Raw genomic sequence first — 27948 nt, 5'->3', positions numbered from 1 at the left:
GAAAGCTTTCCCACAAGGCATTTTCAGATGAATTTAATATTGCAACTTGCATTTCAAAGACATTGAGAATCCAAAAAGGGATAGAACACCCACAGAGGGAGAGCAAAGGCAAAGAACTGTAGTCTGAACAGACCCTCCTCAATATTCTTAAAAGACAGAACAGAAGCCGTGGGAAAATAGACTTGGGCTGTTTTGTTAAGTCTTGGTTTCTTCTTGTGCTGCATCTCGCATCTCCCACAGACGAATAGCACAGAAAATAAGACCAATCACTTGACAGTTCCTTGCTGCTCAGCGACTTTCACAATGTTAGCACTTTGTCATGTAGTATTTACATACAGCATCAACAAAATTACACATTTCATTGAGGATTAAAGCAGAGCTGGGTCAGTTTAGTCAAAATGTTTGGTTGAATGTTGGAGTACCAGATGGATGGGAGTTATTGTCTTGAAAGAAATCCACAGAAAAGTTGTGTCACATTCAGATACTTTCCTCAACCCATTTATTCTAAAACAGTAAATGAAAACATTGTTAGTTTGGGATGTTTTTTTGTTGCTCTGGCATTAAGCAGGCACTGAAGCACCACATTTGTGTACTGTGGTTTTTGACATTACAAGACACATCTGAAGTTACTTGTAATGTGTGTTAACTGTACATCTCACTCAGGTTGTCATGAAATTGTACTGACTCTACTGCATTTAGCAACCGCTCTTACCCCTTCCTAAGATCACCTGTCAATGCCCGGCCTTCAATTTAGGTATGTACTACTTTTCCATGTCTTAAAAAAGGTACATTGGCACTGATTTGTGAAAAATTTCTTATCTATAATACAAATAAAGCGATAAATATTGCAGGTTCTTGGCAAAAGGCTTTGTTATATGTGCTTTTTAATGTGCAGTCATTTTAGCAAAATACTTTTTGTTGTCTACAGACAAAAGGCAGGCTGTAGTAACATTACATCCATGTTAAATGCAGTTGCATACCACATTTTGAGGTACAAAACCAGTTTAATGGTCTTTCATGACCCTGTGATACGTCTAACTGTGAAACTTCTGCCTGAATCTGTATTGGAAATTGACCCCAGTATCATCACCTCAGCCTATGTTGCATAACTTTTGTTTTCTGCATTATGGCTGAGATGATTCATTCTTTTTCTGACAATATTTCCATTAGAAAAGTATCACATTCGTGATGGGCATGTAGCTTGAGGACAATGAAAAATAATTTCAATATCGCTTCTAATCTCAAAGTCGTAAATAAATGAAAGAATGTATGAGTTTAAAAACAACAACAACAAAATAACAAACCCGAATCTGAACATTCTTGTTGTGTTCTCCAAATGCAGGACTGTAATGTCATTGTCAATACATAAATACATTTACAATAACTACAACTTTTAAAAATATTACGTGGTCAATCAAAAATGACACTTAGATAAACATTTAAAGTACAATATATTATACAACAAAACTGAAATAAGAGACCATGTTTAAAACACTTCATGACAAAATAATTATCATACATGATGTGAAATATACATTATTAATCTAATGTTTTTCATTTACAATTTTCATTCACTGACATACACTATATTACAGCGAGGATGGAGATTTGAGTTAATGGTAGGACAAGTGCATAGCAAAATAGAAGATCATTTGACCAAGTTAAAGAAACACATAAACTGACAAACCAGCTTTAGAAAACAACATTAAAAACCATGTTTAAGGCAAATCTCATCATTTAAAATTGGCATAGTCTGAGAAAATGTCGACAAAGTCTTGTACCACCCTGTAGCAGAAGTCATATTGTTCCTGTGAAGAAAGAGGGGAAAAACAGAAAAGGCAGATGAGGTGGTGGACTGTAAAATTGGTCTCAGCCAAGTTAAAGCAAACAACGGGAGATCAGTCTTTTTAGCACTTCAGATAATTTAGGATCCACTTCTGCTCATACTTACCACAGTTTGGACCATATGAGGCCTCTGCATGCGTAAACTCTTCACAGTTTGGAACACGTCCAGCAGGCCTTCTGCCTTGACTCGCTCCAAGATATTGCTCAGTGCAATGAACGTACCTGTTCGCCCTGCACCAGCACTGCAATGCACACAAAAACCCTTAGTTCGATTTGGTATTTGCAAGCAAATGTTTGTGCTTGAAGTAACTTCTGTTAGGGTTAGGGTTAGGGTTAGGGTTGTCATGTGCAAAATGCTGCAGTAGTCAACACAAATTGAACAACAGGAATGTCGGGGCAGTTTTGGCGCTACCTGCAGTGTACGACAATGGGATGGTTCCCAGACTGCTGCTGCTGTCTCTGCACTGAGGCGATGATGTCGATCATGCCTTTCCCCTCGGCCGGGATGCCGACTTCCGGCCAGCCGTGGAAGTGGAAGTGCCTAATCACCCTTGTCTGCTTCTCCTTTGAGAGGAAATGCGCAGGTAGACAAGAGATCATAGTACCTTACAAATATGATTTATTGGCAGTATATGAAATCATAATGGCAGGTGCAATGTCAGTGTAGGATAAGTGTGCAGTAGATGAGTGGCAGGCTGATGAGTGCTAATCCGGGAGGCAGGAATGTACTAGCGAGCTGCTGAGAGGTGATGTGGGTCGAATTTAATGAAATATATGAGATGAGAGGCTTCCACTTGAAAATCCTAAACACATTCCTGCCCACCACATTTCCTTTGGCAGCCTAAAGAGTTTTATGCAGTCACTTGGGTTTTTGTTCTGTTATAGACTATTATGTCAGATCCTGTATAGCTTTACAAAGTTTTACAAAAATGCTTTTAAAACTTATAAAAAATGTGCTTTTCACTATGTTCAGGAGTTAAGTTTAATTTTCAAATATTTACACATGATTGTAAGGATAGTCTCCACATGCATTTCTTTACTGTTAAAAGGTTTGTGGGTGACTTGCCAGCACTTCCATCAAAGACATATTTCCTGTTCTCAGATGGTTTAATTTATTTAAGTGTTTGAAGCTTAAAGAGGTAAAATGATCAAATCACAAATCCCTAGGTCGGGAATCACTGGACAAAATGTATTAACTATATATAAAATAGCTCCACCTCTTCTATCTACAGTGGTAAAATGCTAATAATCTTATAGTGTAATATATAATAATATATCACTCATAGGGACCAAATTGTCTTTAGAACAAGTGCATTTATTTTTGATATCTAAAATGTTTTGATAATACTTTTGTAGCTTTATTTTGAATGTAAAACTCTAAACCTGCAGTGTGGAACTTTCTGTCTCCACCTTCTGGCAGAGAGAGTAATTACACAAACACTCTTGCGGCTTGTTTTTGTCTTTTATCAATCACTTTCTTTTTGACTATAATCGTCCCTTTGAAGGCTGAGTTTATTTCTTATCTGGAGCATTAGAAACTTTTCTTGGATACTTCCCTCATACTCCTAGCTGCTGTAGCCTACTCAGTCGCTACAGTTGCTCCCCTCTTCAGCTCTGACAAACCAATCATTGCTGGTTGACTGCGTATTACATAGAGATTTACCTAGCGTTGATAGGCTTAATCAGCGATGTGTGGCAAGGGCTTGGTTGTAAGGGACATTCATTTATATATACTGCGCTCCAGTTGTGTTGTTATGGAGAATTTATTTTTACTTTGTTCTGTATCTACACTCTTACTTCAGTGAATGATGTGGAGACTTGAAATGTTCAAGAGACACTATTATGATTTAAAGTAAAACCACTCCACTGTTACCAGCTGAATGTTGATATTTACTTGCAATTACGCTGTGCAGCTAAATTATTGCTAGGGTAAAGGAGTAAAATGCTCAACAGAATTACATTAAGAGGGCCAATAAATGCCTTTTTATCTTGACAGGCAAAAGTAATGTGGTGTTACTGCCCTCATTAACAGCTGTCTTATAGTGCAAGGTCAATTTGCTTACCGGGACAAAGGTGAGTACCAAGTCTCGTAGACTGAAGGTGTCACACAAAGTGTCTCCCTTCAGCTCTACTGTGTAATCTCCGTAGGTGACTGAGTCCTCTGTGGGCCAGTATTGGCAACATTTGTCCTGAAAAACAGACACACAGAACAGATATTTGCATAAACTAGTGTAAAGTAAAAGAGAAACTGCAGCTTAATATATGAAATGGGAAAAATTCTAAAGTGGTTTTGGCTCAGTATGAAATGAAATACTGTAAAAACATTAACTGACATGGGCATAGTTTTGTGACAGAAGCAGGAAATCAGAACAGAGATGGTTTATGCTGCACTGCTGTAGTAGTTGTTGAAGCTATCAATCATAGCTTGCTTGCGGCCATCAGCTATCACAGCTTACCTGCTCCCTCTCCTGGAGCTCAGTGAGCATGACAATGGAGTGGCATTTCCACTCCCACACCATTCTCCAGAAATCTTCTACTGTGTGTGGCAGAGGGCCCTGGGTGGCAATGAAGTAGTCCTTCTGTCTGTAGCCCTGCGTCACAGTAAAAACACACACCTTTTCAGTTTTACAGGTTAAGTTATGCACATTAATAGCAGTACCTATGAACTACTGCAGATACATGTGGAAGAGGAAAGGCATGAAGTAATAAATCTGCTCACATCTATGAAAGACGCATTGATGTAATCGGTGAACTCCTGACCTCTTCTCATGGAGAGAATGACTCTGTTGAAGTCATCTGGAATGGGAACCGGACAGTAAACATAACATTTCATACCAGTTTTAGAACAGAGCAGCTCATAGACCTGTTCACAGAGCGTCAGCTCTCTGATACCAGTTATTGAGTCTAGGGTTGGAAAAAGTAATAGTAGTATTTTGTACTATTGTTTTCTCGCTTGTTATCTTTCTTACATGGAATAATTTGCAGGACTCTGTTCTTCTTCATGTTGGCTGGAAGGTTCCCAGTTCTCATGTTCTCCTTCATTATTCGCATGTTGGTCAGTTTCTGGGCAGAAAAACAAGTGAGCAAAGTTAACGGGTTACAAACCTGTGAATGTTCACCATCTCTTTTTGCTTTCAAACTCAAATGGGGAAATGAAAAGTTTCACATTTAACATTCACAGTTATATGAGCTTACTGCTTTACTAATGAGTGGTTTGGTTCTAAAATACTTTCTCAGTTTCTTGTATTCGTGATAGCAACAATAGTTGACATGCTACTAACTAACATGCTATTCTGTGTACAAAGAAAATGTGAAATAATCTGTCTATAGATTCCAATAATTAAAGTGAGGACAGAATAAATCAAAAATATTTTTATGTGGAGGAAATCACACAGTTTTAAGAGGAATTGTTTGAAAATATCACACTGTATATTTCGAACAACAGGAAGTGAATAATGTTAAATCTTGTTTCTCTAGAGGCCACAGCTCTTTAGGTACACAGTTGAGAACCCCTGTTCTTCTTTGGACTACTGAAGATTCTGAAACATTCAGGAGGAAAACAGATTGTATGAAACAGACTGTCTCAACAAACCTCTGGATCTGGTTTACATGTTTATCAAAAATTTACTGTGTTTAAATTTACTAGTTTTGTCTCAAAAGCCTGGAAAAGAAGGCAAAACTGACCTTCTCAATTAGTATTTCTTCTGATTTCTCCAGTGTTACAGCATTCTTTTCCCACTAATGTATTAATTTTTTTGTGTAGATATAAAGGTCTGAAAATTTGATGATCTGTTTTTGTACATTTAATATTATTCTTGTAATATTATTTGACAAATAGGGAGCTCATATGCTCATATGGGCTAGCGCGGAAACGTATTGCTGCCACCTTAGAAAAAGAAAATCGGATCAGAAAAGTTTACCATTCAGTGATAGTGGTTGTTTTTTTCTATTTTTGGTGGGTGGCAGCAATACACTTCCGTAGGCTACACTTGTGCATGACACACAGAACAAACTACTTCTGTATTTGGCATTTAATCAAGTTGGACCTTCACATCTGTTTGTGTCAGTATAGCAGGCCTGATATTTTATTACATGTGGTCTTTTAAATGGCCAGAATGTGAAATAAAATGTTTTACCTTAAACTCTTCTTCTAGGCCGACCCGGTCACCGTTTGCAAAGGTGTTGTGCAGTTTGTGCAGATGGCCTTCCAGAGATGACACGTCCAGCTCTGTGTCTCCATAGAGGTAGTATTCAAGCAGGGCCTGGTAGATGAATGAGTACTGCATCTGGGGTGAGAATACACACAAACCAAATGACCACACACACCATGCAGAGGCACATATGAACAACAGTTTACTTATAAATGGAACATTATGTTCACGTCCATTTTTCACATTAACTGTCAAGTGATAATGTGATGTTGTATAACCATCTGATACACAAAGTAGGAACTTGTCTCTAACTCACATCAGTCTGAATCAGCTGTGAGCGCTGTTCTCGTATCTTAGAGACGAAACCAAACACATCAACTTTCTGCTCCGCGTACATCATGTCGATCATGCCGTCTATTACGATGAAGGTTCCTGTCCTCCCAACACCAGCGCTGCAGGGACACAAAGCAAACCACAGACTGAATGAACCACAATCCTCAGCTGACACTTGCATGTTAATGGACAACAGGAGGGAAACAAAGGGACATCTGTGCTTGTAAACACATGTATTGCTATAGTCACTCAAAATGTTTCCAGCCATAGCTGACAGTTTGTTTGCCCGCAGACACACAAAAAGGATATTTAAACCAAAATATACTTATCTCCATAGAAACAAATAGGATAATTTAAACCATTAACAATGATGCTCATTCAAAAAGCACTAAAATAGTTGGATCCAAGTAAACAACAAAATAATAAAGAATGAGTAAAGAATGGTACCTGCAATGAACCACAATGGGCCCAGAGAAGGGTGGGTTCACTGCCTTGACCTTTTTTAGGAACTTGAGCATGCCAATGGGGGAAAAAGGAACTCCGAAGTCAGGCCAGCTGGTGAAGTGGAGCTGGGTCACTGGCCGGGGAGTCTTAGCGGCATCGCTGGCTTGCTGCATAGACACACAAACACAAACGCATGGAGGAAACACAGTTAACAGTGCTAATGACATTGGCATAGTATGTTTGAAGAGACGACAGACCGGGTCTGGCCCAGGGGCAATGTTTTTCTAAATCTCTGTTTCAGCAGTAACCGTTATCAAAATAGCAAAAGCTTTTTTCAACAATCTGGATGCATCTCCGTACCCTGAAGCTAGATTGAACTGAAGTTATTCAGAAATTGCCTCTAAGAACGTAGAAAAAGTCTAGTTGTATAACTGTGAAAAGAGAACTGAACTACACATGATGCAGCATACGGTGACATTCCACCCACGATTCTGTTACCTCTGAAACTTACATATTGTACACAGAACTTGCGTATGGTGTAGTCCACCAGGACAGTAAAGTCTTCCACTGCCACCCTCACATTCCCATAGGTCCAACAGCCCTGATCTGGCCAGTACTGGTAACACTTGTCCTGAGGAGAAATAATAGCCATGATTCAGTAAATTAAATACTTAAATAGCAGTTTCGTTTCCAAAGAGTAGTTCACATGCATGACACACATGCTTCAATTTCACAGCCAGTCAGTCCAGATTAATATAAATGAGAGGGGTAAAACCACTCAATACAAGACTTTGCTGGTTGATTATGATAGTGCCTCAGTGGACTTTATTACACATAATGTAGCCATTGATTTCAACCCGTCCATGTGCTGATTTAAATCTTCACCAATTCTCTTATTGATCTTTTTAGCCTTTCTCCTCCTCTCCTTGTTCAGTGAAGGAGCTCTGGTTCACCATAAAGATGGTGCAATTACAGCCTGGTAAAAACATATGTCAAAGAGGGCATTACAGGTGTGAAATGAATAGCTCAAATTAAACTCCTATCCATCACCTTTGACAATGAAATCTATTCGAAGCACATTTCTTGTCAAATCTTTTTTGCGATGCTCTATTAATCCCTACAGAGAAATCTGCCTCCTTTTCACAGGAAAATCAGAGCAGAGACTTGGCTGGAGAAGAAACACCCTGGAGCTGGTAGGAATGCATTATTTTGTTCACTGACACTTCGGCAGGGGAGCTGAGACACATTTAAGAAATAAACAAGGCAGAAAATCACTCACTTCTTTCCTCTCTTTCAGATTTGTCAGCATGACAACAGTCGCTACTTTCTGCTCCCATATCATCCTCCAGAAATCAGCTACCGTGTCTTCTTTGGGACCTGAGAGACAAAAATATTAACATTTTATTATTTATTTACACATATTTACAAATATGAAATTAAAAATCAACCCATGAATGCTTTATGTAATCTCAGTGTGCATTATATCTTACCTTGTGCTGCTATGAATTTGTTCTTTTCTGTGTAACCCTGTTACAATAGATTTTAATATTAATTTAATTAATATTGATACAATACTCCAGACAGCTACTAATGGATCTTGTGCTGAGTTTGTTGTATTAACTGCTGTTTCCACAATCAAAAATGGACTCTGAATCTTATCTTTAAGGCGTACATGGACGAGAGGTCCTTAAGCTGCTCAGAAAAATGGAAATTTGAACATCTGTGAATCCATGATAACTAGACAAAAGTCATCCACTGAGAAAAACTGTGTGATATGATCTAAAGCCCCAGAGCAACTACTGATGAGCCCAGAAGTCAGATTATTCCCTACCAAAAGTATTTAAGATGATTTATGAAACAAGAAGAGCAGAACGTTTACAGGAAATTAAGACAGTAATTGTTATTTTTGGTAAGTCAATATTGTTATTTCACAAATTAATCAACAATGGTCATCGGATTGATTAAACCAAAAAATAAAAAAGGCATAACTCACATCGATATAAGAGGCATTCACATAGTCTGAACAGGGATTTCCATCCAGCTGAGTCAACACCACTCTGGAATGATCATCTGTTGAAGTTGGAAAGATTAGAGGGTTACAGCCAAAAAATAATAACACAAATCTGTCACTGCTACATGATTAAACACTAATGTTATGCAGCTCGGATACGGAGCATTAAAGAAATATTTTGACATTTTGGGAAAAATGCCTAAAAAATGTTTTCTCTCTGGGAGTGAAGTTAGTAGAATGATACTCAATCTCCAACCAACACTTCTAAATCCCCATAAAACAGCAAACTGACATTTTTACACTTGGGTTTTTGTACTGATTAAACAATTAAGATGAAGTGTTGTTAATAGGCAGATTTTGTTAGCCTTGGACAGAGCCAGGCTAGCTGTATCCCTATGTTTCCAGACTTTAATCAGTTCTTTGAGTCCAAGTCAACATTTGTGCCAAATTTGGAAAAAAAAAAAAAATGCCCTCAAGGCATTACTGACAGGAACTGGACAGATTAATTTACGGATATACAGACGGACAACCCGAAAACATAATATAGCATAAAAAGGAAGAAGGGTGAGGAAACTGACTATAGAGGTATTTCATTGTGAATGGATATATATGAGCTGTTGGGGAGGATCTGTATCCGAATTAAAAAAGAAAAAAAAAAAAAAAAGACTCATAGAGACACGTGCACACACATACAGGAAACTGTGAGCTCTGGGTGTGAGTCAAACAAAATCATAGTTCCTACAGAACAGAAAGTACGCTCACAGGGGAGGATGTTGGGGTATCGGTTCTTCTCCTTGTTGTCGTCCTTGTTGGCCTCCTCGTACGTCCCCTGGGCATTACCCCCTGGCAAGGACTGCAAAAAACAAAATGACAGCTAGTTTTTACATAACCTCACATACTGAAAAAATACTCTCAACTTTCAACAGCTCACAACCAGCGCATTGTGTTCTGCTTGCATGAAGGGCTTTGTTCAGCCTCGATGTAGGCACTTCCTCTGCTACCTACAGTAAACAGTCCTCTGTTAAAAGCAGAGAACTTCAACTTCCTCTGTCTGTTCTAAACTGTCTGAATAAAATCATACTTTTATATGTACATGAACCATGAGTCATACACTTTATTTTGAGTCAGATCCTTAATCAGGGCCACAAATGGGTACAAGGGTATTTTTCACGCATGTGGGTGTGTATGTGTACAGAATGCGTCAGCGTCAGTGTGACACATAACTATAAGTAGTTCTCTTTAATAAAAGATACACACATAAGTCATGGTTTGAATCTTCTGCCTTCTGCACACAGTATTTGTTGTGGGAAACCCCTTTGTCTCCATCTTTGGGTATTTTCTACAGTATGTGTTTTTGTTGCCACAGCTGCAGGCAAAAGACACTCATCTGGGGTATGAGACAATTTTATAACTTTTGTAACATGCAACATATGGAAGCCATTGCATAGTGTCTCTAATGATTCCAAATCGACACACTTGTACGCCACACTTCATTAAAAATAAACAGCTAAAAAGAGCTCACTCAACCAATACTTGCACAGTCTTCTGTTCTGAAGTATGAATGCATCACAGTGACTTAGACCTTTAACCCCAGCTGCCTGATGTAAACATCACTTTCGGACTCTGCTGTACAACCACCCGTTATTCTAAACCTCCAGTAGGAGAAGGAAGGGGGATGCTTACATTGTACTCCTCCCTGAAGAGCTTGCCGTCATCAGCAGAGCGGAGCCTGTACTCCTCCTCGAGGTGGTCCACCGGGATGGGGAAGAAGGTCTTGGAGGCCGAAGGGGATCTGGGCAGAAGGACCACCGTCTGTTGCTCTGTGGAGAGAACAGTCGGTGAGTTTATCGTCCCTGCTGGGCTGATCAGGTTTAATGTTGTGGCGGTGAATTATCTTTTGTGTCCAATGAAATGACTTTGTAAATCAGCTCAGTATTTCACAACTGTACTAATACATAACGTTAATGTTTTAGTGATGTTTTGCTGAAACCGATTATCAAACAGAATTTGATTTAATTAGACCAGTGGTTCCCAACCTTTTTCTCAAACGTACCTACACATCACATGTCAGATGAACTCAAGTAACCATTTACCATACCACCCGTCACACTCCAGACATGTCCGTTTGAGTATATTTCAAACTAGACAAAAGCTAATTCAACCGTTTTATCCACACCTTAAAGCTATTTCAATCACTCAATATAAGCATATTATTAACCAAATTGTAATTTCTACTACTTAATGAGATACAAGTACCTCTGGTTGGGAATCAGTCAGTTAGACAATCAGCCTACTGTCCTACTCTGAAAGGATTTTAAAAACCAGTTTATCAAAGACATAAATGATTACCATACTGATTTCAAAATCTTATGACATGTTGACTTGTGTCCTCCAATCCTTCAGTGATTCATTTAAAAAGTGTAAGTGTAAGTATTCAACGATCACCAAACATCAACAGGTGTTAGAGAACCAAAGGACCCCAGGGAAAAGCCACTTACAGCACCCTGTAGGCAGGTTTTTCCAATGGAAACCTCTCTTAAGCACCCAATTAAGCATTCTGTTAGCTCTCACAATTTGGAAAATGTAGGTTGACAAAGCATCGAGAGAGAGAGTGTGTTAGTAACGTGAGGTTCCTGATACCGCCACCCTGAATACCTGACCTGGGGGTACAGTGGTGTATAACGACTCAGTACTGTATCCAAACTCTAAAACACAACACAAATCACATACAGCACAGATACACATGTATATTGTCAGAAAACAGAACAATACTGTCATTATGAATAGCACATGTCACAATCTATAAAACTGTTGTGTATGTCATGTAAGAACAGTCTTGAGGCAAGAAATCTTTCAGATTTAGCAGAATTATCTACTCCCTGAACGGATTTAAAATTAAATCTCGATAAATACTGTAATGTGTTCCCAGTCTATTAAACCTTTACAGTGAAAGGTAAATATAAAATCACTCAAATGAAAAAATGGGTGATGTTTACAATAATGGGTATCAGCAGTTCAACCAACACCTTGAAATAAATCTGGTGTTTGTTACAGGTACTTATGGATGTGCTGTCTTTTTTCCAGTTACATTTCCTATCTGCAAGAATACAACCTGCTCTGTACATTCCTTTGTAATGTCAGATAAGAAAATACTTCCTAAAGAATGCTCACAGGTCCTCAAGACATTTTGTTTCCTGTAATGTCTAGCAACTGCTATCAAGCTTCACATATCAACTCTTAATTCAACTAATGTATCTGCTCTGATCTTTGCATTAGTAATGGTGTGCACTAGCTTTACACACAGTATCTGAGGTATATAACAGGTGGTGATAACAAATAACTGTTCTTCATATAAACCACAGGAAGTCTAAGGCAACCACACGGCAATGGTGGGACAACCTGCACACAGTTTCACATATAAAGCTGATGCCTTCTTTTCACCTCCTACTGCCTGTCTTTACTTCATTCTTTTCCTTTGCCTCTCCTGTGCGATCTCATGCTTTGTAATTCCACTATGACTGGGCAAACATCATCCACTGCCTGTTGCTCTCACAATCTACAATTTGTCTCACTGCCTCTAATAATCAATTTACAACAATGTTACCTTGTTCCTCCAGGATGCCATTTGGTATTTTCTTGTCAACTGTCGTGACAACTGGTTTTTTCTGGTTTTTTAACCTGCCAGGAAAAGGGACAATAAAGTGGAAAAAAAACAAAACAGAACACAAAATGTAAAATCATGAGATTAGATGATGTCCTGATGATAAAAAACTTTTTTAAACTTGTTGCAGCTAAACAATATTTCTCAAATTATCAAATGATCCAAGTAGCCATGAACAAAACAAAACTGTTCATCTTACCATCTGAAGCTTGAGAAGCTATTCTTTCTCATTAGCTGATGTCTTGGAAAGACAGCACTATAGTCCGAATGTGGTTAAGAATTTGTTCTTCACTCTCTTCTGTTGCCTATCTACGTCCAACTGTCACAACTTGTTCTCTCCTTACTAAGCATGAAAGGGAGTCAGCTAGCAGCACTTCCTGACTGGGCTCCGCCTCAATGACTAAAAGGAGGAAGTGTTTGTCACCCTGAGCTCTGCCTCCGAGTCTGGCTCACAGCCACTCAGTGAGGGTGAGGGAAAGGGGGTGAAGTCAGAAGGGTGAGTCCTTACGGGGTGGGGATTTATTTATTTATTTTTTACCTGAGAAAGTACCAGGCTAGCAGTGCGACGATGAGCAGCAGCAGGGACAGGACCAGCATGATGGGGAGGATGTGGTTGCTGGTGGATTTAACGTCTTCTGAGGAAGAAGGGAGAGGCAGAGCCGGGGGGTCAGGGAGCAATGTCAACAAAGAAGCAGGAAGGAGGGGGGCAAATGTTTGTGTGTAAAAATGCTTGGCTGCATTCGTGGGTTTGAGCCATGTCTATATTGCATGAGGTGATAAAAATAATTTAATACTTGGCACTGCAACACACCTCCCATGTTTTCCTCTGGCCACAGGACTGATTTAATAACTGGCTTCAGTTGTATTTTGTCCACAGAGATAGGTATCAGCTCATTTTGTCCTGTCAGTATGTCTAACAGAAAATGAGAGGCTCTAAGTATGGAGACTCTGCCAAGAGTCACAGCCACACAGCCTGCTATTAGCTGTGTTTATAAGGATACACAATAAGCCGTAAATTACTGTCCAGGGCTGCAGAAGTTCATTGTGATCCGGTAATAACAAGGCTGTAGAAAAGGCTATTATCAAGCAGATGCATGCACTGCAGAAGATACATTATAATCATATCTTAGGGGAAAAGTGATGACTGCAGTGGGTAGCAATGGGAATTCTGTTGCCATCACAAATTGTTCAGTGTTACTCAGTTTCACATGTCGAGGTGCATTGCCCTTGTTATTGTTCTTACCGTGTGTATTGTTGCCATTGCCGGTGGAATTGGATGTTGCTGTGGTTGCCACCAAAAACAGAAGTGGGACCATTGTGACTGCAGAAAAACAAAATAAAGACAGATATTAAATTTAGTTCCAGACATGTCTGCAAGTCAAGATTCATGAGAACATGGCCGCTGGATAATATCACCATTCAGGGGAATACAAAAGCTATTGACAGATCTGAAGCATATTACTTTATTCATGACTGTTGCTTTCAGGAATGTGCTCATCGGTACAAAGTTCATGCAGACACAATGGAACAACACACTCATATCCTGGTCATTCATTAGTCCTGTCATAAACCCCACAGTGTAATGCCTAACATGTCCACATAGAGGCACAATACTCCAACCTTTGACAACAAGTCAACTATCATGCTTCCTTGTCAAACCCATTGAGAAAAAAAAAATGCAAAGATAACATCCAGGGAAAAATACATTTTTAAAATTTCTAATTAAAATTTGAAAGAGAAAGAATGAGGGCTAATGTGTGGTGTGGGCTATGTTCACATGTGTGTCCACAGACAACAATCTCTACACAATGCAATGATCCTAACTACCCTTATAAAGTATATGCCTATACTTTAATCTGTGTTTATCAGACTGAGAAAAGAGAACCTGAGGAAATTCCACTTGGAGCTGATAACAGCTGTTTCCGTGTTAATGCCATAGTGAAATGTGCGATTTCCAGGGTATAGCATGTGTTGGGTGTTAGTGTGCCTTAAGCTAGAAATCACAACTTACACAGTCACACGTACAACATGCATACCAACTAAAAGCCGGGGAGATCAGCTGACATTGATCTGCATATGAGTGCTTGAGCCGAGCTAAACTGGATGCATCAGATTGTGAAGAGTGAAATCTTAAAGTCAGGCAGCGAGAGGCTTGACACCTACACCCTCATGCTCTGCTCTCTGCCACCGTCCCCGCCTTCCTCTTTGATAACATCACCCCATCACATGCAGCACAAAGGCATACAGAAAGTACGCACACACACACGCATGCAAACACTCACACCACCATGAGCTCCGTCCAGAGCCCCTACACACAGCCACATCCAAGAGTTTCAGCTGAGTGACTCTGATCATCCCCTCATTTTCTCCTTGTAGAGGAATGCAGAGGAGAGGGTGTGGGTGGGGGGGATAAAGGAGTATCTCTGATCACTTCTTGTGTTTGATCATTGAAAACAGGTCTAATGTCATTCTGATTTAAGTATCTCTGTTCTTTTTAAAGCCACTCGTAAGGGCTGAAAACAAATAAGCCTTGAGATGTTTGCACTTTTAAAGGCCTTTTTTTTCCCCCACCAAAGCATGTTAAAAGTTGGAATCTCAGCAAAGGACGCATGCACAGAGCTGCTCTCACCCCATAATGAAGCATAGCAGAGTGTGCTTTGTCTCCCCAAGGCTGCAGGTGTGTGTGTGTGTGTGTGTGTGTGTGTGTGTGTGTGTGTGTGTGTGGCGCTTTGCAGCTGCGGCGAAAAAGAAAACCCAGGCCAAGTGCATAGTCAATGAAGACACTGTGTGTTGAAGCCTCCACGCTGTGCCGCAGTGTCCTGTAATGTGTCCAGGCAGGACACCGGAGGAATGTGGAGGCAGCGGAGCAGAGACACTGACTGCAGCGGGGAGAGAGGGAGCAGAAGGTCCAGGTCAATAATATTTCCCGGAGCGATTAATAAACCCTGACATGTCAAGCCACCGCTCCGTGGGGAAGACTGATGAGCGAATTCTAATGAGAGAGGAGGGCAGAGGAAAAGCACCTCCCCCCCCCTCCCCCCCTTCTCCAGCTCTCCTCCCTCTTTACTCCCCCTCTTTAAGACTCTCTCTGCAAATGTCACAAGCTTGGGTGAGGGGGAGGATATTACTGAGCTGAGTTATTACAGTGTGTGTGAATCCTTGGAGAAGGACAACAGGACGTGAGGTTTTTGTGATGTGGAAATGCACTCATGGTGCCATCTGAGACTTTCCACTATACGCGCTGCATTGAATTTCTATGTATGCTTTGTCTGTTTGTTTGTGCATGCGACGATGCAATGGGGACACCCAGCAGAGAGCTCGTAGCTAGCCCTACGGCTGTACCATGTGGTAAAGTGTTGCTGCTTGTTGTAAGAGTCCCCCAGTTCCTGGCTCTCTCTTCCCTCTCCATCACCACTGGAGATGTCACCCTGTCACAATTTAGCCTTCAACCCCTGCTAAACTGCTCCTGGGGGGGAGCAGCCTGGTTATCCCCTACTCTCAAGCTTTTCTCCATCTTGTCACTGCTGTGGTCTCCAACCTGACCTCTTCAGCATCTCGGAGGAGATGACCAACTTCCTTTCTTCTGACTTTGCGTGAAACTGTCCCTCGCCTAACTATAAATAACACTGCTTCCTATCCCTCTGGGTATCTAATGTCTTTTACTCTATTTCCCCTCATTCAGCATAAACCAGCCTCGACCACAAGTCTCAAATTAGACTATTTAAGTGTTAGTCATCGTTTAGCTGGGGTCAGACTCTGGGCAAACTGCTATCATCACGTTGTGTGTGCTCTCATCTGTGTATTGTCCTTCCTCCATTTAGCACTCCACAGCTAGTCACCAACCATCAGCCATAATGAAAATAGGTCATGGGAGATGTCAGCTCGGGGGAAGTTCCGAGGCGTCCTTATTTTCCGATAGGAGACATTTGCAAGTAGCCTTGGGGAAGGGTATTGTCATGGCCAGCCAGTTATTTCAGTGGTGTGTGTCCCGAGTTACCCAGGCATATAGTTAGATATCTCATGGTGGGTGAGTGTCTTGGACCGCAAAATGGAACCAAGCTCCAATACTACTCAATATGATTATGGTAGGGAATGATAATCATTCTCAACTTGAAGCACTGCAAACTGAATGAACTCTACATACAGTACGTTAGGGTATAGAAGGCTATTTTCAAATACTCACACGCCCATATGTCTATTGAACCACTTATTGGTGTTATCATTCCTTCACTCTTTATGGGCTGTGAGGCAATCCCTTCTTAATGAGATTCCAATGTAAGAGCCAAATCAAGTGGGTATCTCCCCAAATTCCCTGATTGCGTTTCTGCGCTCAGCTGCAGCAGAGAGACCATAACAAAAACAAGAAAATTTGAACCAAAAAGGCTGTAACTTCGGATGATGAAGACTTGATCTGACTGCTGAAGAGCCTCATTTGAGCTTTAGCTGAATTTAAGACGAGGATTTTTGCACTGAACAAGAGCTGTCCCTCATCTTTCACATCAGAGATGTATTAGAAAAGATTGTCTTCACGCCCATATGGACAGAAGGAAATGATTACGTGGACCAATAACTATTTTTAAGTTTTAGTAGATAGCCGACAGTGGAGAGATGTCATGAGAGGGAACAGAGGGATGGGGAATGATGCAACAAGGGCCTCTGTTGACATTTTGGCCCACAGATGGTAGCCCATCCTAGACTGTACCTGAAAGCAAATAATCTGGCACAGATTTATTTTTCTTCTTAGGTTTGGCAAACAGACAATCATCTTTGAACTCATACTAGAACGTTATGAGCATCATTTTACCCTGTTTCTGCCTTACATACAGTACTGTATAAGACAACACTTAAGCCAATGTTCACAGAGACCTCCAGCACCTGGTATGTACTGTGTGACTCACAGATCTGTCTCCACTGATTACAGCCTGCCACCTCTGAATGCCCACATACCTCACAAAAACGTGGACGTGCACATGCACGGATATGCTCATGTCACTGAACACAGGCAGGCAACAGAAAATACGAGCAGGCTACAACAAGGACTCTCCTTGCTTCTTTATCCTCACAAACATGGGGGAAAAAAAGCAATGTGGGAATTCTGACTCATGGCGGATTGTGTCTTTTATATTCCCAAACCATGAAGCTGATAAATGTTTTTCCCTGACAGTGTTTTGTTTTGGAAGATGAGTTATCCCTCTCTGTGGACTTGCGTTTTCCTTGTGGTGTGCTTCCCTGCTCTGTCATTCTTTCAGTCTGGGTTAAAAAAAAAAAAAAAAATCAAACCCTGAAGTGACATAATGATACTCCTGCAGCTCTCCACCATTGTCTCACTAATTAGCCCCAGACACCTAACCATCAGAAAGGACAAGCTTGTTACAATTAGGAGATAAGACGGAGAAACTGGTTGTCTTTGCCTCTGACAGGAAATGCCGTGTTCCCTGGCATCGTGTCTTCCCATAGACAGAGCACTGTCAGTTCCACTGAACATGGTTTCTCTGGGCACAGAGTCTCTCTGTCTCTTCAAATACATCAGCTGGGGAATTTGGAAAGTGGGTAGTGGGTGTAGGGGCGATGTGACAGGGTGAGCCGGCAGTAGGTACATTGTGTCCTCTGAGCAAGAAGCTGCCAGACTGTTTACCCTTTAGGCCGTGAGGATTTTTTTTTTTTTTATAACTGAAACCTGCAAGATGGCTTATTAGGAGAAAAACAACCAGTAGCTTTCTAGCCTTCTGTGCATTCTCTCAATGCTGTGTTCGAAACATGTTTGCAACCTTTTTGTTCCTGCCTAAAACTGTGTCTTTATAATTCCTAACCAGATAGCGATTATTTTAAAGTTATAAATCAGTATTTTAGGAAATACGTTTATTGTTTCCTTGCCATGAATTACATGAAAACATCAATACCACGCTCATATATATCAGTTAAATTAAGCTTCAGCCAGGAGACAGTTAACGTAGCTTAGCATAAAGACTGGAAACAAGGCAAAACAGCTGGGCTGAAAAAAAAAAAAACTGCCTATCAGCACCTTTAAAGATCACTAATTAACACCTTATATCTTGTTAATTTAATCCATAAAAAATGTGTAACAAGAGACAAGTTGGGGCTAAACGCACGCACGCACACACACACGCACTTCCTGCCAAATGCACACAGGAACAGTGGCTGTTTGATGTTAGATTATGATGGATATATCAGTAATGGTATATGCCAGATGATTATTAACAAGAAACAGCAGTACAGAAACACTAAATATACTGTATGTTTGCAATCATTTTGAAACGATGTTGTCATTACATGGTTTTCTACCAGAATCGATGGCGAAATGTCCCACCCACTACATATCTTGGTCAAAATTCTTTAATATCTAAAGTTCGGGGATCCTTATCAAAATGTGGGATTTACAGTTATCTGTCAGTCTCAGATACTAAAGAAAACTTTAACAGTTTTGAATTTAAGATCAGAATTTTACATCATCTGTTGTGTTTCCTGTCCAAACTGATAACATAGATAAACACAAATTTTCATATAAACATTCATGTTATAAACATTGTGACACCAGTGAATCCCCCACTTGTCAGAAACTATAGATGTTAACAGACTGTGGTGGTGCATGTGCAGAATGGCTGCAAGGCAAAGCAGCAACTGCATTAACAGTTGCTGTTGTCAACAGCATCTTAAATGATGAAAATGTAACAAACAGCTAAATCAACTTGGTATATATCCCGTGCAGTTGCAGAGAAAACAGTCTTACTTTGTTTCATGCAAGTCTGGATCAGTGTTGACCAGAATGTAACATTAAAGCCAGCAGCCCTCCTCGACCACTTCTTCACGTTCAATATACTCATTGTGTTTAAAGCGTGACTGAGCAACTTCTTTATTGTTAACTACTTTCTCTTTGTGGTAGCACCACAGAATAACCTGTGGGTAAAATAAGGCAGCCTTATTTATAAGGCTGATCTGTCTCATGTCGAGTGATATGGTGGTTGGTTGCTATATTATGTTTGCAACATCAGTGCTGACACAAGAACTGGGGCTAAACAGACGTGGCTGTCATATAAAACCAACTCCAAGAGAGAGCAGGGGGTTCTTATATAGAACCTCAGTAACAGGTCTAATATTTATTTGTAATGTTCGGTTACCATGATGGAAGAGTGTACAAAAAGAGGAAGGATGTGTGAGACAGTTTGACAGGTTTTTTTGTTGTTTCTGTGTTGATACTATGTGCTTTGTGTTGCGCTGTACTAGAGGCTTATAAATATTTTTGTGGTTGGTCATATTTAACATGTGCAAAACTTAAAATTAAATTAGCAAAACCATTAAAGGTTTTAGCAAGTTGCATTAAGGGAACTGTAGATACATCTTTATCTGTACAATAATTGCAGGGTTAAGTTTCAGATAAGTTAGTCTTGACCAGAACACTGCAGAAAGTTTAACAAGTTCATGCTTTCTATTTGAGTTGGTCGCCCTCGTATCACTGCGTCTCTCTGTCTCTGTGCTCTCTGCCTTTGGGGAGCTGCAGTGTGTAAACCTGGGCCGGGTTAGCTATTTAAAGGACAGCGCGCTACATTCACAGTACTGACTGAGGAAATGAAGCTGAGGTGTCCATCTGCTCACACAGATGTGCGACCGCTTCTCATGCAATGTAACCTAGTTGGACAAGGTGTTCACTGTTGCTCTTTCTTACTTCTCCACTCCTGCAGAATTCTGTTCTGCACTTAACATCTATCATCTACACTCAGACTGTACTACAGTGTAGTCCATGCACACAGTGTTAATATTTAAAATAAAACTGCAGGAGCCAGGGTTCTTTACCCGTGGCACACTATTCATTATGTCTGATTTGAATCCATTCTAAGATTTTAAAAAGTACACTGTGGAAAATGCAGATTTGATTAAATGTGTATACTGCTGTTCCTCACAATGTGTTCCCATGGTAACCTGGCCACCAACATGGCACCTGTGGGATGTTGAACAAGTTGCCTTAATAGAAAAAAGAAAGAAAGAAACCCAGAATACAGACACACACTGAAAACCTGATATAACCCACCAGTTTGTGTGAGTTAACAGCTCCTGCAAAACAGTTAGGTAAAAAGTGTGGGTCACAGAGTGTTCGAGCTGATGTCATTTACAACAGTATGGAAGTATACATAATACTTTAATGAATATGCTTGACAACTGGATTTGGTTACATTTATAATTATAACTAGGACTGTGCTTGACATGACCAGTAATGGTCTGTCCCATTTCGACCTATGTCAAATACAATGGATGCAACACGTGGGTGAATTTGGAATTTCAAAATCCTTCCATGGAAATCTTATACTCTTCACTGCAGATCTGACTGAGATTAATAAAGAACGCTTAGTAGCGAGTAGTACTGTCACACTCTGCAGTATCTTGCACTAGCACTATCTATAGCACCATTTTACAGTAACAACTCTACCTCTGCAGCACTGCTTTCTTGCCAGTCTGGGTTCCTCCCCTCCTGTGCTCCTAGCATTGTCATTAATCAATTCCTGCCTCCTTCCCAGGGCGCCCAGACGCTGTGGCAGTGGTAATGACCTTAGAGACCTGCTGGCTCCGCTCTGCAGCGTCAGCCCGTCCACCTCTATGGGAACAAATGTAGCATCTCCCACCCAGATCTCCAGCTGAGTGTGTAAGAAAATGCATATGTGCTAATGTAAAGTACGCTGCTGTTTCGTTTGCATGCATGAGAGAAATGTTTAGAGAATAAAAGAACAAAGAGAAAACCACATTAGCCACTGTCAGGAAGAAAAATAAAAAAAAAAAAAGCTGGTGTTGGTTGCCAGGTTCAGGCCATAACATCCTGTTGACTGAGATATGGCAGCCACTGTGTCTGACCCTGAAAGCACTGCCATTAGCAGCAGTCCTCGCTGGAAATGAGAGCTTTTAGCTGCTGCACATTAGTTAAAAATAACAGGGTACTAGATGAGACATGATTATTGGTAATCCTCTTAAAAACATTCCAGCCATAACTGCAACATTTGAGAGCAGCTCTCATTTAACTTAACATCTGCAGCGTTTATAGCATTTAGCAGCTACTGTCACATTCTAGTGAGGCCCAGAAACCAAGAGTGTAATTGGTAGTAAATATTTACTCCAGTCTGGTCTGCAGTAGCAAACACCACATTTGATCTTACTCTTGGTCAGCTTGTTTGAGTGTCATTTAGTCTGTGTGTTCACACGGTTGTGCGCGTGGAAGTGTCTCTCTCTCTCACACACTCACACACATAGTCACAGTTAATATTTTTCCAAGAAGCCAGTAGGTTTTTTAATCACTTCTGATCCACAGATTTACACTCCTGCACAAACACACTACATGCATACGTTTCTGCAACAAATCTGCTAACAATTGGCATACAGAGCTACGCTGCCTGGCTGCCTGGCTGCCTGGCATGGAATACACACACACACACACACACACAGAGACATACGCATACCCGCAAATCTACAAATGCTACAGCAGGGATCCGTGGGAAATACATGTGCCAGGGCCTGCTTGAGAACCACCGTGCCAGAAATAATTCTACTAGTGGTCCATCATCCTCAACACGTGTGTGTGTCGGTGTGAGGCGACGATCTCCCAGAGAGGGGGTCTCATCATGTCCTCCCGGCCCCTTACACCTCCCAACCTGACAGCGTTAAACACAGAGGCATCCATCTTTCTCCTACCCTGACACCTCTGGGATTTACCTCGTCCCCTCTTTCAATTATTCAGAGGCAGCGCAATTACGGCGCGGAATCAGAGCCGTCGATAGCCAGCGTAATGAGCGGCAGCTGGGCTGAAAATGACGAAACCCGCATTGTGACACTTCTCATTATCACCCAGCACTCTGTGATTACCGGCACTTTGCGATGAACAGGTACCAGTGTGAGAGGTGTGGAGAAAGAGAGAGAGAGAGAAGAAGAAGAAGAAGAGAGGGTTGTGTATAAAACAGTGGAACCTGTCAGCACAGTGACATATGGGAAACTACTGCTCAACTTGTAGGGCCATTGAGAGGAGGGTAAAGGTATAACATATGGTGGTGAACTAATGCACTCTGTATATGAGGGGAGTACTTATGGGGTCCTTCTTGGAGGTTTAAGTACATATTGGACGTGCAAGGACAATTCAGGTGTTTGTCAACCTTGGTATGTCATGCTTTTGTCCATTATGGCTTACTGTATAGAAATTTGGAAAACTGGGACTCCAGCAAGAATGACTGGCACTACATGAGCCCTCAACAACTTTGGAAGAACCTTTGTTTTTTTTTTTTTTTTTTAAAAAAAAAAACAGAGATAATCTCAATCACATGTTTTTGAGTCTTTGAAAAAACATAAACACAAGGACTAGTCCCCCTGAGATTCCTGTAGCTGTTGTAGCAAACAGCATAGCAGCTGTAGAGCAATTAGCCACAACTGGAATCTCCTTTTATTGTATAGTGTGAGTCAATTAAGAAGTCACACTGTTTTTACTTAGTCTCCCCCAATCTGGAGTTTGTAGACACAAACCATTTTCTCGTATCTGCTGCTACGTTGTTAAAAACCATCGTCCTCTTACGGTCAGTAATTATATATTATATCTGAAGCTGAAATATCAAAACAAGAACGTGTGGTTTCTTTACGGGGAGATATGTGCTAGATCTAGTTCATAGCAGGGTGTGGTGGCTTTGTGAGACTCCATACTGTCTCTGGCTAACCACTTCCCCCCCATTTTCAATCTTTATGCTATGCTAAGCTAATCACCTACTGGTTCTAGCTCTGTCTCACAGACACAAGAGTGGCATAAATCTATCTCTCAGCCATCTACCTCTCAGCAAAAAAGCTAAAGTGTGCATCCCACAATGGCTATTCCGTGCTCTGATCAGTGCTATATAGGTCAGAACTGTTATCATCACCAATACTGATGATGGACAAAAAAAAATTTGACCCAGATTGACAAATAACAAATTTTTCCCTTTAAACCTCTCAGCTTTTTTATATCAAGACTTGTCATTTGTAACATATCCATTCTATGGACATGAGTTTAGACTGTGTGGTTATGTTTTAGTTTGCAGTTTTAGTGCATTTGCTACCAGGAATCAATGCAGAAACGCAGCCTTAGCCATTACAGAACCACATCCTTTCTGAATATAAGCCTCTGGAATTACATAAACTCAGCGTTCACATCAGAACAAATCTGAAACAATAAATAAAGTGATGACTGGTGGTCACATTATGAGTAAATCACCTCTTTAACTGACCATAAATTTGTCTGAGGTTCTTTTTTTTTTTGGAAAGTTTTATGGTCCATAAAAAGGATTAAACAGATTAAAATGTAGTTCTATGCAGAATCATAACAGCTGACTCAGATACCGGCTGAAAGCCTGATTTTAGAGAGCATTACAACCAACCAGACTGTCTCCCCTGAGAGTGTATGGCTCATTTTTATGTCATGTTATTCAAGCAGAGAAATAACAGGCAATTGAGAAATCCTGTGGGACAAAGAAACCCACTTCACTCAAATGAATGAAAATGAATTGCAGTGTCAGTGCCTGTAATGATGACAATCCACATAGTTTTTTTTACTGGCATTAGATATACTTAACATCAGTGCTGACGCAAGAACAGGGGCTAAACAGATGTGGCTCTTGTATAAAAACCAACCACCAGAAAGGGTGCGACAAAGAAGGGGGGGATCTTGTATAGAACCCCACCACCCCATTTTCACAGAGAGACAAAGATAACCACACTCCTTTAAGATCTTCACAGGACAGACAAGATCTATCCACCAAAATATCCTTTCATACTCGGAGAGAGGGGATGGGGAGGAGGGGTGTGTGGACTGGGGGCAGCGGTGGAGAAACAAGTGATAAGCACCGCTGCAGGAGAACAAAAAGCCACTTGACTCTGAGCGAGGAAAAAGAGAAGGAAGAGGAGAGGAGAGGGGAGGAGAGGAGATGTGGGACCAGAAGGGGAGGAGCGGCCCACGCTGTGAGGATGAGGAGCCTGCCTCTGCTGCTATGCAGAGATAGAGCAGACCTGTCTGCTCAGTGCAGACGCAGACTAAAAAACTCTCCTGTCAGTGTTTGGAAAAAAAAAAAAAAAAAAAAAGGGATGTGAGGACTATGTCTTCTGGTTTTTGAAATGTCCCCAGACTGTCGGCATGGGAAGCAAGATTTTTACTGCCACGCAGCTCCGGTTGCCATAGCAAAAACCTCACTCTTTCACTTCACTTTATGCTCTCTTATCACACACCTGGCAACAACAGGTTTGACAAACAAGTAGGGAAACAAAAACAACTGGTATTTCCATAGCATGGTGCAGATTCACAGAGGAGGTGCAGTGATTGCTGATTTAAACAGCAGCCTGCCTTCTAGGGAGGAACTTGAAGTGGAAGCACAGTAATTATGTTACCAAAAACCCAAATCCCAACCTAACACATTTTTTACAATCCTTTTCGCAGGATCACGGCCCCTGCGGAGCACATTATGAGCAGCACTTTGTTGATTAAGCTTGTGTAACCTTGTTGTTTGCTCTCTGCATGAATTCTATAGGAATATGAGTCATTCAGTGGGGCCTTGGGCACTATAGTGAGCCGCATTGTCCTCCCTCCTAAGCAGGCTTGTTACAAGAATGAGAAAGGATGCATACACACACACACAGAGCATATGGAGAGCAAATGACTGGCTTAAATTGAAGGCCTCTTGGAGAACTCACTGCCCTCTTGGAAATAGGAAGTGCAACATCCAGTCTTCACACACTGCTGCCAAGAGCTCCGCAAGGCAGGCCTGCCATGCTGGGGAGAGACCTGTCCAGTCGCTAATAGCTCTTGACAGAGGCATGGAGACGTGACAGGGCATCAGAAATCACAGACATACACACCAGGCAGGGGGGCAGGAGGAGGAAGAGAAGGTGATGACATATCGGGTATCACTAAACCTCAGCAACAGACAAATATGTTTGACCCACAAGCCGCAGAGGTAACACGAGGGTCAAAATCTCAGCTCTGCTAATGAGAGCGAAAACTGTAGAGCTAAAATCAATAACCCCCAAGGGCCTGACATATGAGGCTCACTGAAAAAAAGTTTTCAGTGTTTGAAAGTCATTTTCATACCTTACACAATCAGTTTAGTGAGCAAAATCCTGCCAACACTCCAGTGCAAGTGAAAACAAAATCCTGTGTGCAAATACTTTTTGACCCAGGTCTGCCTTTCGGGTGGTAAATAGAAATTTGAAGGTTGAAGAGCTACAGGGGACTGCAGCACTATGTAAAGTATAAATACAATGAGTGAAAGGAAAAAATAAGCTTTGGAAAAAAAAAGAGAAGGCAAAACAACCTTCCAGTGAGGAAAAAAATGTCCTTGCTATTATGAAAACATTTCAAAAGTTCATTTGAAACATTAAAGTGTCCTCTATCTTCCTCATTTAAATAGAACTGTATGAAGACTTCACATTCTCCACAGCTGACATTTGTGATGTGCTATCTCAGTCGCACTCCTAATAAAAGCTACTGTATTTGCGCATAGCTCCTCGTGAGTGTAGGACTCCATGTGTGCGCGCCTGCGTGAATGTATGTGTGTGTGTTTCTGCAGTGTAAGCACACGCTGTCCTCCATCTGCTGTTTGATAGAGACTGTTTCCTTTCCTGTGCAGCCAGCCAACCAGCCAGCCTTCCTGTACCGCTCCGCTCCAGAGGGGAAATGGGAGCGGGACTGCCACACACTCCTGACAAAAACCCCTGGATAAGATACGTACACACGCAGACACAGCAGGACAGACAACAATTTAAGCTGCACATTTCAACACAAACACACTCACAAAAAAAGTCTCCTCTCCTTTCTCTTTCCTTCCGCCTTCGACTTTGGGCTTTGTCTTCCCATTCCTCCATCTACTGTATGTTCCCTTTGTCCTTACTTTATTATGATCACACACCTCCACAAGTCATTAAACAGCTTGGTGGGGACTAAAATATTTGAATTTAAAAACAATGAAGGGGATTGTTAAATACAGGAAAAGTCAAAAGCATGGGTGTTGAGGTGCTTTTGCAGCTATAAAACAGCTGAACGTGACATCAACTCAGCACAATTCCCATTAGCCAACAAGCGTGGGTTGTAATAACAGGAACATTATAGTCAATCACTGCTTTATGTCTGAATTCACTTCCATCTCTGTCTGCTTTTGTTTTCCCATCTTACCTAACCTAACCCAGTGACAGCTGTAACACTGCAGTCTTAATTACTTTGGCCACTATAATATCACAGTATGCTTTTGGGAGCAAAAACCTTGGAAAAGTCGGCATCTATAACATCAACAAAAGTAGGAAGTGTGGCATCAATGGAATGGCAGAGGCACTAGTTGAGGCTCAAAGTCTCAAGAGAGAAAACATAAAAAGCCTTTTTATAGGGCAAGACAATAACATTTAACCAACTAATCAACACAAGGTCTAAATCAGGATCCAAATATCAGTATCTAAACAGTAATATTACAAATCATACCATTTTATATTCCAAACAATACTGCTGCTTTGAATAAGCTCCAGGATGCACAATCAAGTTAATGATGTTTTTACTACTGTACACTTTACCATGCAGTCTTCTGTTCTCACTACAGTTTTACACTTCCTGTTTCTTGGTCCCTTTTTTTTTTTTTTAAGACAACAAACTGAAGACATGAATCTCCAGATTGAGGAAGTGACTGCGTGGCCAGAAATGTGCTAGGAACTTGCAATAACAAGTCTATCAGTACACCAAGAGTCAAGTGTCCAGCTGAAATCCTGACTAGTGGTAAGTGTATGCAGTGAACACACTCATGCGGTGTTTTGTATGCAGGCCAGAGTGTGCTCAATTACCTGGATGAGTGTTGATTCAATGTATGCTGATTCTCAGATCCATAATAGCAGGTCACATGGCGCTGACCGAGCCCGGCGGTCACATTGTCGTCATCGTCTTCGGCGAGAGGTCGGACAGAAGGTGAGGGAGGGTCCCGTTCTCACGGCCCAATGAGGAGAGATGATCCCTGGATCCAAGCGGCAGGTGTGAGCTCTGGGTCTCGGCGCTTCGCTTCCAGCGGCTCAGCGGTCTGCGCTGAATTTTTGCAGAGTAGCACTGCGGGTCTCAAAGGGATGCTGCTTACCACCTTTAGTTTGACAGAGAGTGAGAAGGACAGACAGCATGTTAGACAATTAATAAAACAGTAAAGACAAAGAGACAAATGAGGAGGAGAGGCTGTCATGTAGTTCCTGTCTTAAGCCAGAACAGTATGTAGCAAGAAGACAGAGAAGTAAAGATTGAGGGCAGCTTCCCCAAAGATGAAGCATGTGTAATCATTAGAGGGCCCCAGAGCATTGTGAAGCAGCATACACATCCATGGGTTACTCTTCAAACATGACAATGCCATTCAGCTTAGAGGGAAATACAGAAGCAAGTATGAGCATTTTTTCTCCTCAGCATGGGAATGGTGTCTCAGAAGAAGGTGCCCAAGGGTGATATGCAGATGGTCACAAAATGTAACCATGTTGAATAAAAG

The 27948-nt window shown here is 41.1% G+C and overlaps 1 protein-coding gene and 1 long non-coding RNA gene across 7 annotated transcripts; one reads left to right on the top strand and one right to left on the bottom strand.

Moving 5' to 3' along the window:
• Positions 1-18: 18 nt before the first annotated feature.
• On the bottom strand, positions 19-27421 carry LOC108899022 (receptor-type tyrosine-protein phosphatase epsilon). 6 transcript variants are annotated; one of them, XM_018699217.2, is made up of 21 exons: positions 27272-27421; positions 13689-13766; positions 12984-13080; positions 12389-12462; positions 11445-11489; positions 10468-10604; positions 9547-9637; positions 8767-8843; positions 8264-8300; positions 8053-8150; positions 7285-7404; positions 6777-6940; positions 6313-6448; positions 5982-6131; positions 4815-4908; positions 4565-4641; positions 4302-4436; positions 3909-4034; positions 2258-2409; positions 1952-2087; positions 19-1808 (listed from the first exon to the last, which is right to left on the bottom strand). In XM_018699217.2, exons 2-21 carry the CDS (start codon positions 13759-13761, stop codon positions 1734-1736), a joined length of 2094 nt encoding a protein of 697 aa, XP_018554733.1. In that variant the 5' UTR covers positions 13762-13766; positions 27272-27421; the 3' UTR covers positions 19-1733. The 6 variants fall into 6 exon arrangements, with proteins under 6 accessions (XP_018554733.1, XP_018554735.1, XP_018554736.1 ...); XM_018699219.2 differs by having other exon boundaries at positions 12984-13077; XM_018699220.2 differs by lacking the exon at positions 11445-11489.
• Positions 6045-8032, top strand: LOC108899025 (uncharacterized). The gene is made up of 3 exons (XR_001963512.2): positions 6045-6136; positions 7708-7783; positions 7920-8032. It is a non-coding gene; the product is annotated as an uncharacterized LOC108899025 (long non-coding RNA).
• Positions 27422-27948: the final 527 nt, after the last annotated feature.

Source organism: Lates calcarifer, linkage group LG23 (genome assembly GCF_001640805.2).
Source record: "Lates calcarifer isolate ASB-BC8 linkage group LG23, TLL_Latcal_v3, whole genome shotgun sequence".
Lineage (NCBI taxonomy): Eukaryota > Metazoa > Chordata > Actinopteri > Centropomidae > Lates > Lates calcarifer.
The sequence above is the reverse complement of the archived record's forward strand: the minus strand, read 5'-3'. Positions and strand labels throughout refer to the sequence as shown.

What these genes read in the sequence shown, in the direction of transcription:
- LOC108899022 (XM_018699217.2), bottom strand. Translation starts at nt 13,761, where the DNA reads ATGGTCCCACTTCTGTTTTTGGTGGCAACCACAGCAACATCCAATTCC. An exon ending in ATCTGAAAGAGAGGAAAGAA is followed by an intron (nt 7,405 to 8,052) that starts GTGAGTGATTTT and finishes ATTTCTCCTCAG; the next exon opens with GACAAGTGTTACCAGTACTG. An exon ending in AGCTCCAGGAGAGGGAGCAG is followed by an intron (nt 4,035 to 4,301) that starts GTAAGCTGTGAT and finishes TCTGTTTTTCAG; the next exon opens with GACAAATGTTGCCAATACTG.